At 36.7% G+C, this 10,904-nt stretch overlaps 1 protein-coding gene and 1 long non-coding RNA gene across 3 annotated transcripts; one reads left to right on the top strand and one right to left on the bottom strand.

Moving 5' to 3' along the window:
• Positions 1-3,410: 3,410 nt before the first annotated feature.
• On the top strand, positions 3,411-7,118 carry LOC131429872 (AP-3 complex subunit beta-2). 2 transcript variants are annotated; one of them, XM_058594304.1, is made up of 4 exons: positions 3,413-3,613; positions 3,667-4,324; positions 4,377-4,965; positions 5,018-7,118. In XM_058594304.1, the coding sequence occupies exons 1-4, from the start codon at positions 3,489-3,491 to the stop codon at positions 6,916-6,918; spliced, it is 3,273 nt and encodes a 1,090-aa protein (XP_058450287.1). In that variant the 5' UTR covers positions 3,413-3,488; the 3' UTR covers positions 6,919-7,118. The 2 variants fall into 2 exon arrangements, with proteins under 2 accessions (XP_058450288.1, XP_058450287.1); XM_058594305.1 differs by lacking the exons at positions 4,377-4,965; positions 5,018-7,118 and having other exon boundaries at positions 3,411-3,613; positions 3,667-4,177; positions 4,242-4,332.
• A 1,104-nt stretch (positions 7,119-8,222) lies between these two features.
• On the bottom strand, positions 8,223-8,848 carry LOC131432828 (uncharacterized). The gene is made up of 3 exons (XR_009229975.1): positions 8,612-8,848; positions 8,397-8,530; positions 8,223-8,329 (listed from the first exon to the last, which is right to left on the bottom strand). It is a non-coding gene; the product is annotated as an uncharacterized LOC131432828 (long non-coding RNA).
• Positions 8,849-10,904: the final 2,056 nt, after the last annotated feature.

Raw genomic sequence — 10,904 nt, 5'->3', positions numbered from 1 at the left:
CCACAATAGTTCGAAGAACTTTAGCGTGCCTTACTTAGGCTGCTTCACTTTTGCGCTTAACTAGCGCCACAATAGTTCGAAGAGCTTTAGCGTGCCTTACTTAGGCTGCTTCACTTTTGTGCTCAACTAGCGCCACAATACTTCGAAGAACTTTAGCGTACCTTACTTAGGCTGCTTCACTTTTGTGCTTAACTAGCGCCACAATAGTTCGAAGAACTTTAGCGTGCCTTACTTGAGCTGCTTCACTTTCGCGCTTAACTAACGCCACAATAGTTCGAAGAACTTTAGCGTGCCTTACTTAGGCTGCTTCACTTTTGCGCTTAACTAGCGCCACAATAGTTCGAAGAACTTTAGCATGCCTTACTTAGGCTGCTTCACTTTTGCGCTTAACTAGCGCCACAATAGTTCGAAGAACTTTAGCGTGCCTTACTTAGGTTACGTTTCACTTTTTGCGCTTAACTAGCGCCACAATAGTTCGAAGAACTTTAGCGTGCCTTACTTAGGCTACGCTCCACTTTTTGCGCTTTACTAGCGCCACAATAGTTCGAAGAACTTTAGCGTGCCTTACTTAGGCTGCGCTTCACTTTTTGCGCTTAACTAGCGCCACAATAGTTCGAAGAACTTTAGCGTGCCTTACTTAGGCTAGGCTTCACTTTTGGTGCTTAACTGGCGCCACAATAGTTCGAAGAACTTTAGCGTGCCTTACTTAGGCTGCTTCACTTTTGCGCTTAACTAGCGCCACAATAGTTCGAAGAACTTTAGCGTGCTTTACTTAGGCTGCTTCACTTTTGCGCTTAACTAGCGCCACAATAGTTCGAAGAGCTTTAGCGTGCCTTACTTAGGCTGCTTCACTTTTTGCGCTTAACTAGCGCCGCAGTAGTTCGAAGAACTTTAGCGTGCCTTACTTAGGCTGCTTCACTTTTGCGCTTAACTAGCACCACAATAGTTCGAAGAACTTTAGCGTGCCTTACTTAGGCTGATTAATTTTTGCGCTTAACTAGCACCAAAATAGTTCGAAGAACTTAAGCGTGCCTTACTTAGGCTGCTTCACTTTTGCGCTTAACTAGGGCCACAATAGTTCGAAGAACTTTAGCGTGCCTTACTTAGGCTACTTCACTTTTGCGCTTAACTAGCGCCACAATAGTTCTTCACTTTTCAGGTCTTCGAAGACCTGGGTAGCACTTTTTACTTAGGTAAAACTCTTTTGAATTTTCCTCTCTGGATTAAGCCACCAAACAATGTGGGGTTCTTTCTTTCTTTTACGATTTAAGAGTTTCACTTTTGTACTGCTACTACAATTTATTGATAACAATTTTTCCTTATATACTACAAGTTAGAAAAGACTTACGTTTAATGTTAATTCTTAATTTATTCCGCGCTTGCGCATAAGCCTGAATTTCGTGTTTCTTACCTTCCTAGGGTTGTGCGCATGCGTGGTTATGCTATAAGGAAGAGAGAGAACACAGGCATTCAACGACCCTTATTTCCTTCTTTTCCTTACGTTGCCCAGCTTGCGATCCCAACTACGACAAGTTAAATCAAGCTGTTTCTCCTCCCTTCAAGGAGGTCATTCACTTGTCTCGAGGCATGTGTTTTATGCAAATCCTTACTTTTTTGAGGAGGTCATAGCCCTGCCCGAGATAAGTGCTTACAATATTTTATTTTAGCCCTTTAAACGACGACATCGGTCGTTGCTCTTATTTCTAACGGATTTTATGATTCGATGTCGCAACCCGGGAGCTCGACGATGCGGGAGATTTCATTTCTCGCTAGCTTAAATTTAGAATCCTAGTATGGGACTTAAATCTAGGCATGCTGGTGAAACTGTCAGCCACAGTAACTACTCCAGCAATAGCAATATTTTTATTTTCGTTTAGCTGAAAATAAATTTGATTTGCTATTGAAACGTTAAGGTTAATGAAATATTAACAATTTAAATCTACACTTTGTCATTTTTTCGCGTATAGTTCTAAAGATATTCAGCACTTCCACTAAAAAAATAAGAAGAAGAAGTTATGTTGGTAATGATGGAAAATCCGGAATTCCATCATTACTCGTGTCATTACTGAACTCGTAGACCTTACACGATCATTAAAGTGCCATTACTTTTTAGTAATGACACTTTTAATGATCGTGTAAGGGCCGCTAATAACTGCGTCGATGGGACAACCAAGAGGACAGTCTAAAAATTGTGGTTTTTGCAGACACAACACCGTTTGTGTTAAGCGACTCACTCTTGAAATACGCGATCTCACTAACAAAAAATAGAACCTGTTGATACAACTGGTTATTACAACTTTTTGACTGATCTTGCGAATAGTAACATAAAAACGAGTTTTTGCGTTAAACTCAAATTTAGAGTAAGAGTTACTTATTATTATTTATGGTAACTACACGCTTACTTGTGGCTACCCAGTGAGTGAATCGAAAGTACTCATTTTCAACAACTGTGAACAGATGTCAAAAAATGAGTAGAATTTAAAACTGTCACTGTGTCAAAGTAACTTAACCGTGCCATCCGACATTTTCAAGTTTTTCCGGATGGATAAAATTAAAAGTGTTATATACAGCGAGTCGTGTGAGGCTCTAGCTGGTAAGTAAAATACATAAAAAATGCATTTTTACATTATGCAATAAAAATACATTTGAACTACGAATAGATTTCAAACGTCCCGTTGGTGGTTGCTTGGTGGATTGATGCCGAGAGAAGCAGAACTGTTCCGGATACATTGAATTAAACCTATTTCACATGTGGGTATTGCAATAAAACGTAGTTATTTCTTAAAAATTTGATCTTCCACATATTTACAAATGTCAACAAAAGAGAGTAAATTCTACTCAAATTTTGCGAAAAGCATATTTACCCAAAATTGCGTAATACTCACTGTACTCAATTTTGGGTAGGTGTAGTTTTTACGAAATTGAGTGACTTTTGACTCAATTTTGGGTAGCCACAAGTAAGCGTGTATATACTCAATTTTTGACGTTTCCATGTATCATTTGAAAATGAGTACGTAGTACTCAAACTATGAGTAACTTTTTCTAAGCGTGAGTACCAGAGATGCCAGGTCTGCAGATTTGTCTGTAAATCTGCAGATTTTGGGTGTAGTGCTGCAGACATTTTTAGTTGTGCAGACTTTTACAGACTTTTGAAATTCTCGCAGACTTTTGCAGATTTTTGAAATTCTCGCAGCTATATGTACAGACTTTTGAAATTTCCGTGACCTTTTTTTTTTTTTTTGCTCGCCAAGTCAGTTTTGTGTGTCATACTCTATAGAGAAATTGCTGCCAGCAAGACGTATTTGCTGACTGCAGATTTTTTTTCAGATTTACAGACCCTGTCTGCAGATATTTGAAATTTTTACCTGGCATCTCTGGTGAGTACCGCTGAACTGTCAAGGATGAATATTTTGTTCATTTGTGTCGTCACGATAAAAAACCTAATTGTCTCAGCTTGTATATCGAAAATAATAAACATCGTTTTAAATATGATATCTGGTTCTGCAACAACTGGAGTTAGTGCTTTGACAAAAGCTAATGCATACGAGAACGATCACATTGATGTTGTGGAATACGCAAACGAAGGCGGATTTTTCCATGCCGATTACAAGAAGTGATAAAAAAAAGTGTTTTGCAAGTAGATATTGATCGAATTTTTACTTATAGGCATGACGATTTGAAGCAAATGCTCGATAGTAATAAAGACAGCCTGAAACTAGAAGCTATGAAGCGAATTATCGGAATGATTGCAAAAGGTCGGGATGCATCTGATTTATTTCCAGCTGTCGTAAAAAATGTAGTTTCGAAGAATATTGAAGTTAAAAAGCTTGTATACGTCTATTTAGTTCGTTATGCTGAAGAACAGCAGGATCTTGCTCTTTTATCAATTTCAACTTTCCAGCGAGCTTTGAAAGATCCCAATCAACTAATCCGGGCAAGTGCTTTACGAGTTCTTTCTAGTATTAGAGTATCCATGATTGTGCCGATTGTGATGTTAGCCATTAGAGATTCGGCTACGGATATGAGTCCATATGTTCGAAAAACTGCCGCACACGCCATACCGAAACTTTACAACTTAGATCCTGAACAAAAGAACGAATTGATCGGTGTTATCGAAAAATTACTTTCCGATAGGACGACATTAGTTGTTGGATCAGCTGTAATGGCGTTCGAAGATGTTTGTCCGGAACGAACAGATCTTATTCATAAAAATTATCGTAAGTTGTGTAATCTACTTGTAGATGTTGACGAATGGGGGCAGGTTTTAATTATCAACATGTTAACGAGATATGCCAGGACGCAGTTTCTTGATCCAAATATAGATGTATGTTTAATAGTCTGTTCGGATTAGGTGGTCATACCGTTTTTTGTTGCAGGATTATTTTGAGGAGAACGACGAACAACCTTTCTATGATGAAGAACTTTCAGAATCAAAGCAAGGAAAAAATATTTTCAATCCGGCAAAGAAAACATATTCATTAGATATCGATCATCGTCTGTTGTTGCGCCAAACAAAACCTTTGCTTCAAAGTCGCAATGCATCTGTCGTGATGGCGGTTGCACAACTGTATCATCACATTGCTCCTAAGAATGAGGTGATTATCGTGGCGAAAGCTTTGATTCGTTTGCTTCGAAGTCATAAAGAAGTACAAAGCGTGGTCTTAACATGCATCGCATCAATGTCTGCGGAGAGAAAATCTATCTTTGAACAATATCTAAAATCTTTCTTTGTGCGTACCAGCGATCAAACTCATATTAAACTAATGAAACTGGATATTTTAACAAGTCTGGCAACTGAGACTAGCATTGCGGTAATTTTACGTGAATTTCAAGCATACATCAGCAGCAATGATAAGGATTTTGTTGCTTCGACCATTCAAGCTATAGGTAGATGTGCAGCTTCAATAAAAGAAGTTACTGATACTTGTTTGAGTGGGTTGGTTCATCTGTTATCTAACAAAGATGGTAATGCTGTTTTCCTTAATCCGGCCTAAATAATTCATTTTATTTTTCCTAGAATATGTGGTTGCGGAAAGCGTAGTTGTCATAAAGAAACTTTTACAAACGCAAAAGGAAGAACATTTTGATATTATAACGCAAATGGCTAAACTACTTGGCTTCATTCAGGTTCCTGCCGCTCGTGCTTCTATTCTTTGGTTAATAGGAGAATACAACACAAAGGTTCCAAAAATAGCCCCTGATGTACTTCGTAAACTAGCTAAAACCTTTATTGACGAAGAAGATATTGTTAAATTGCAAATTTTGAATTTAGCTATGAAACTGTATCTTAATAATCCAGAACAAACTGAGTTACTTTGGCAGTACTTATTCAATATGGCACGATACGACCAAAACTACGACATTAGAGATCGAGCAAGATTTTTAAAACATTTAATGTTTCCTTCCAGTGGGAAACAAACTACTTTAGCAAAAAATGCAAGAAATATTTTTCTTGTTAAAAAGCAAGCTCCAACGCTAGAAAGTAAATACAACGGTAGAAAGCACTTTCAGCTCGGTTCGCTTTCGCATTTTTTGAACATGAGAGCCAATGGATACCAAGATTTACCGTCATTTCCAGAGGTAGCACCAGATAGTTCTGTTCGCTTCGTCGAATTAACAACAAAATATGGGCAACCCGTACATACAATACAAACTGATATCAAAGATCAAAGTCTATTAGAAGGCAAATCAAAAGAAAAAAGGTGTCCAAAGTTAAAATCGTTTTACTCACAATCTGAGAAAAGCTCATCGGAAGATGAAAGTGAATCCGGATCAAGTTCAACTTCTGGAAGTTCTACAGAATCTTCTTCAAGATTTAGTTCTGTATCAGCATATGAAGCAAATAAAAATGCAAGAACTGAAAACCAGTATAATGAAGTAGATGGTGCCTTTGACGCTAGATTCGAATCATTGGAAAGTGATAACAGCAACAGTGGTAACGACAGTTACAACAGCTCAACAAGTGATAATAGTGAAAGTTGTTCTAGCGCACCGAGCTCAAAATTTGCAAATAATGAACTTTTAAGAAGAAAATCGTGCGACAGATCTCAAACTGAGACAGAAAAACAACTGAATAATAAAAATGTTGACCTACTTCTGAATCTCGACGATATTCTACCAATAGGTCCGATTATGACTCCTTCATTGGCTGGATTTTTAACTCCTATGATTGGGGCGACGACAAAAATCCAAACGCAATGCGAAATCGATTTAGTTGGTCCCAGTTATATTTCTACGTGTTGTAGCGAGCTGCTAAATAGAGTCAATGGATTTGGTCTTGGAATTACCTATCGCTTCACGCGTGCTCCTCATTTGTATTCAGCCAGGATGATTTCAGTTGAATTAATTTTTACCAATTATGGTCCCAACAAGTTAGAAGATATTAAACTCAGCCAGAAAAATCTGCCTCCTGGCATGATGTTGAACGAGTTTCCACCGATTGATGTACTAAATATACAACAATCGAAAATGGGTGTTTTGGGACTAGATTCTAACGATTCGACCCAACCAGTAAGCTTTGAAATAATGTCAAATAGTGGAAGCAGCAGCGTTATTCTCAAAATCCCTGTTGGGGAGCTAGTTCGGTCAATTTCGATATCGGTATCATTATTTGCAACTGAACGTGCAAAACTTAGAGGTATGACAGAACATTTCTGCAGTGTAGAACTTAATCCTGCTTTGTCGATTGCGAATGGTTCATTGCATCAGCGCATTTATGAAACGGCCAATGTGGCAAACATCCAGAGTACCGAAGTGAATCAGTTATTTTTTGCTGGTCAAACGATGAATTCGTCAAGCCTAGTATTAATCGTGTTACAAATAAATAAGATGACGGAATGTATACTGACTGTTAATTGTGAAAAAATTGTTATTGGATCAATGTTACTGAATGAGATTAAAGCAGCACTTAAACGTTAATTATACTAAATCATTCAATTTTTTATAATCTGGAATTAGGCAAATGATTCGGGAATTAGTTGAACAATGTTATTAATCCTTTTTGTAAGGACTAGCATTTCTAATATTTCACAAGTAAAACCTTAAGCAACCATTTAAAGCTATTACATAGATAAATACATAATAATGATTGAAAATTTGAGCAGAAAAATTGCATTTTTTTTTTGCTGGTGTATAAACTTGACAGGGCTGGGACCCTAAGGCTGATGTCAGAGTGGAAGCTGGAAGCTGAGCTGGGTTGGAAGCTAAACTTGTTTAAGCTTGATTAGAAGCGGGAGGATGTCAGACTGAACGCTATAAAAGTTTGTTTAGAAACTGACAATCATAAATATACATGAACTCGTCTGATGAAAAATTTTTCGTTTCTCCAACCGTTCACAATCACTTTTTCGGAAAAAAGAAAGTTATTGGAATACATCCAATAAATCTGCAAAGTCGTAAAAATGGCGAGTTTCATCATCTTTATTATGATCCACCTTAATTCTGTTGCGGTTACTTTTATCTAGTGGATTCCATAAGGGCGGACGTGAAAAAACTTCATTAATTAATAGCTCTGCATCTATTTCCATTATTTTCGGTTTGTAATAAAGTGAAACCAACAAAAATTCAAGCAGGAAAGATGATCGAGAATAACAATCTCGCTCTACCTGTTTTCAAACGCTTTCAGCTCAGCTCCGCTCAGCACTCACTCTGACAACCCCACTTTGTTATATCGTAAACATGTTTCTCGCTTCTCATATGCTTATGTCAAATACCAGCTCAGCTCAGCTTCCAGCTTCCACTCTGACATCAGCCTAAGACAAGACCTGACAACTGGGGGGGTTGCTTTTGTTCCAAAATGGACCAGTTTCTGATTGGCTGATTTTGATGTTGCTACCCGCACAATGTGAAAAGAAACAATTTTTACAGGGTACGCGAGCAATGATGCCAAGTATAAAGAAAATCAGAAAAGTTTATTGAAATGTATTATTTTAGATCACCAATGAAAATGAAAATTTTCGAAGAATGTTTCACTTTTTTCAATCTCATTTTTAATAAAGGTTATAGTGGCAGCAATGTGTAATTAAAATCAGCATCAAGACGTTTTTCTTTTTAGGAAATAAAGTGTAACCAAAAAAGATTTTTTTTTAAATAACTGCAAACTCGAAAGTGTGTTTAGTTTTTCGAGAAGAATGAACTGTTGTGTTACACACTGTGGTCGCACTAAGCATTTCTATCCAAACTTGACTTTTTTCGGTTTCCAAAAGATATAATTTCATTAAACTCTATTTTATTTTCGCATCAAATCAAATGATAATATACCTGGTGAAATATTGCTTAGCATTGCTTGATAGTATCAGTTGATCCAAGGCTCTGTCCGGTGGAGTTTTTCCTGAAGCAGGAATTGGCAGCAGGAAAGAAATTATTAGCCAAGTCCAGATGCAAACCTCGATACCCACCTGCGATTTTCCGTCGGATTCGAGCGAATTGAATCCGGGAATCAAATGATAATCTTCCTTTTCATCAATCGCTTGATGTTGTTTCTACAGCGACCGATAATGAATTATAAACCGTATACGAGATGTTGATTTCACTGGAAAACATAACCGTTGCCGGAAAAATGGTTGAAAAATTGAATTTCAACGACGGAAACTAGTAAGGCTACAAACTTTACCTACCAAAGTACACAGTCACAATATAGAATATTTTGTTCAAATCCATCACTGATGTGTTACCTATGTACGAAATTTTCTGCTAAATTGTAACTTTATGTGACAATAACAGTACACCCGTTCATTGACAATTTGTATAGTCAGCACAAATGTAATGCATAGTAGTTTGAAAAACATTATACGATAATGTGTTTACTACATAAATTCTGTTGATATGGACTACATGAATAGTGTTTTCAAACTTCATAATCGTCTTTTAAACCATGTATCTATTAATGGTAACATTATTATATTGTGAACATATTTACTAGTAGCAATAACTATTTCGCTTCTCATATATATCAAGGCTCGAGAGCAATTTCACCTTACTAGAAATTGTGATTTTAACTATTTGTTCTTATATTTGAGATGAGATGTTGAGATTTAGTCAAGTCGTAGTCTTTGTTGTCTAGTAATTTATACAATACAAATGGTGAATAGTCATATATCATGATTGTTGACACTTTTTAAGCGTATAGTTGAAATGACAATGAAAAACAGGTTACGGTTACTATGGTTCTTTTCTTAGTGTATGATGCCAGGTCATTTTTTCCAAAACCTGTGATCAAGCCAAAAACCTGTCTGTGAAAATCTGTGTCCGTTTCTCCCCTACCATAATAGCAGATCGAAATCAATTTGGTGAAAGCAACAAAAAAACAGGTCTCAGTTCTCACTATCAACACGCTCTGTACCTTTTTCCTCTACCGCTCTGTACTTTTTGGTGCTAAACTGTGCTCGATTTTAAAAATCTGTCAAAATCTGTCAAATTTTTTCCAGAATCTGTGAAAATCTGTGATCATTTTCAGAAATCTGTAAAAATCTGTGTTATTTTTAAAATCTGTGCAGAAAATTGAAAATCTGTGAAATACAGATTAATCTGTGAACCCTGATGATTACGGTATTGAGGTTTCTATGCCCGGTGAAAAATGAACGGTGGCCCTACTGAAAAATGAGTGGCCAACACGTTTCCTGATGAAAACAAAACAATATGTAAAAGCGATTCACACCAGCATCAAGCGACTATCACCTGAATGGAACGATTACGGAACAACAGCATTGATTGTAAGCAATTCATATGAAAGGACACTACGTCAAGATCACGGAACTTTTTAACGTCGGATACGTGACCAATATTCGGCTAAAAAAAATTAATATATCAATCTGGACGTCGATCGAAGTTGATTGATCGTCTGAATTGTGTTTAATGCTTTCGTTTCCTGATGAAAACAAACCAATCTCATTTGCATTTGTGGTTGTAAGAGAGCTGTGGTTGTAAGGGAGCCTAATTGAGCTGACATTTGCTATGTATATACATATAAAAATAGTTACTCAAAAATGAGTAAGATCTCACTCATCTACAGAAAAAGTGGAACAACTCTAATTTAGAGAAACTCCGAAGTTACTCAAATTTGAGTTCTTCCACTGGAAACGATATTTGGGTAAAATCTACTCATTTACTCAGTAATATTTTATTTGAACATGTACCAAAAATAGAGTAACTATCACTCAAATTTTGAGTGAAATTTTATTTCACATATACCAAATTTGCAAAAAAATCATTTCTGGGTGTATTATATTAAAATATTAAGTAATTGAACTCAATACTATATCAAGTGGTGATCGCTTGGAGTAGTGTGTCAATCGCAAATTAACATACACTCAAAATAATAATCATATTATAGTTACGTGAAAAGTTATGTGAATATTTTCCACCCTACTTTTCACGTTGTTTTTAATGGACTGGCATTTAAAAGCTGTTTAATGCATAATCCAGTAAAAGTTACGTGTTTCATAGGTAAAATGTAATAAACTGTTCATATCACACTTACCTATTAGTTCATATCAAATTTAGATACCAGAAAGTTACTATTTTATATTATTGGTTGAAGTCAAAAGGGAGATTCCAGATTTTGATATAAATCTATGAAATGAAAAATGACATGAAATATAAAACATTTATTTCAGAAAATTGTCATATAATTCCAATGGCCTAAAAAGCAACTAATAACGTCGTGGTATCTGAAATCGACAAGCCTCCAGAAATCGTTTATGTTGTCACTGCCATCCAACCGAAGCCGAAGTCGAGATCCAAGAACTCCCACAACACTATCGATGCAGGTTGAAGTCGCATTACATGGTTCCAGTGTCTCTAGCTTCATACCGACGGCCTGTTTGAAGCATTCGGCCGGAGCGGGTAAACTTCCGGACTCACGCAGGCACTCGGTCCAGTTGAACACATGGAAACTTTCATACTGG

Source organism: Malaya genurostris, chromosome 2 (assembly GCF_030247185.1).
Source record: "Malaya genurostris strain Urasoe2022 chromosome 2, Malgen_1.1, whole genome shotgun sequence".
NCBI classification, from domain to species: Eukaryota; Metazoa; Arthropoda; class Insecta; order Diptera; family Culicidae; genus Malaya; species Malaya genurostris.
This window is presented reverse-complemented; position numbering and strand designations above follow the sequence as displayed.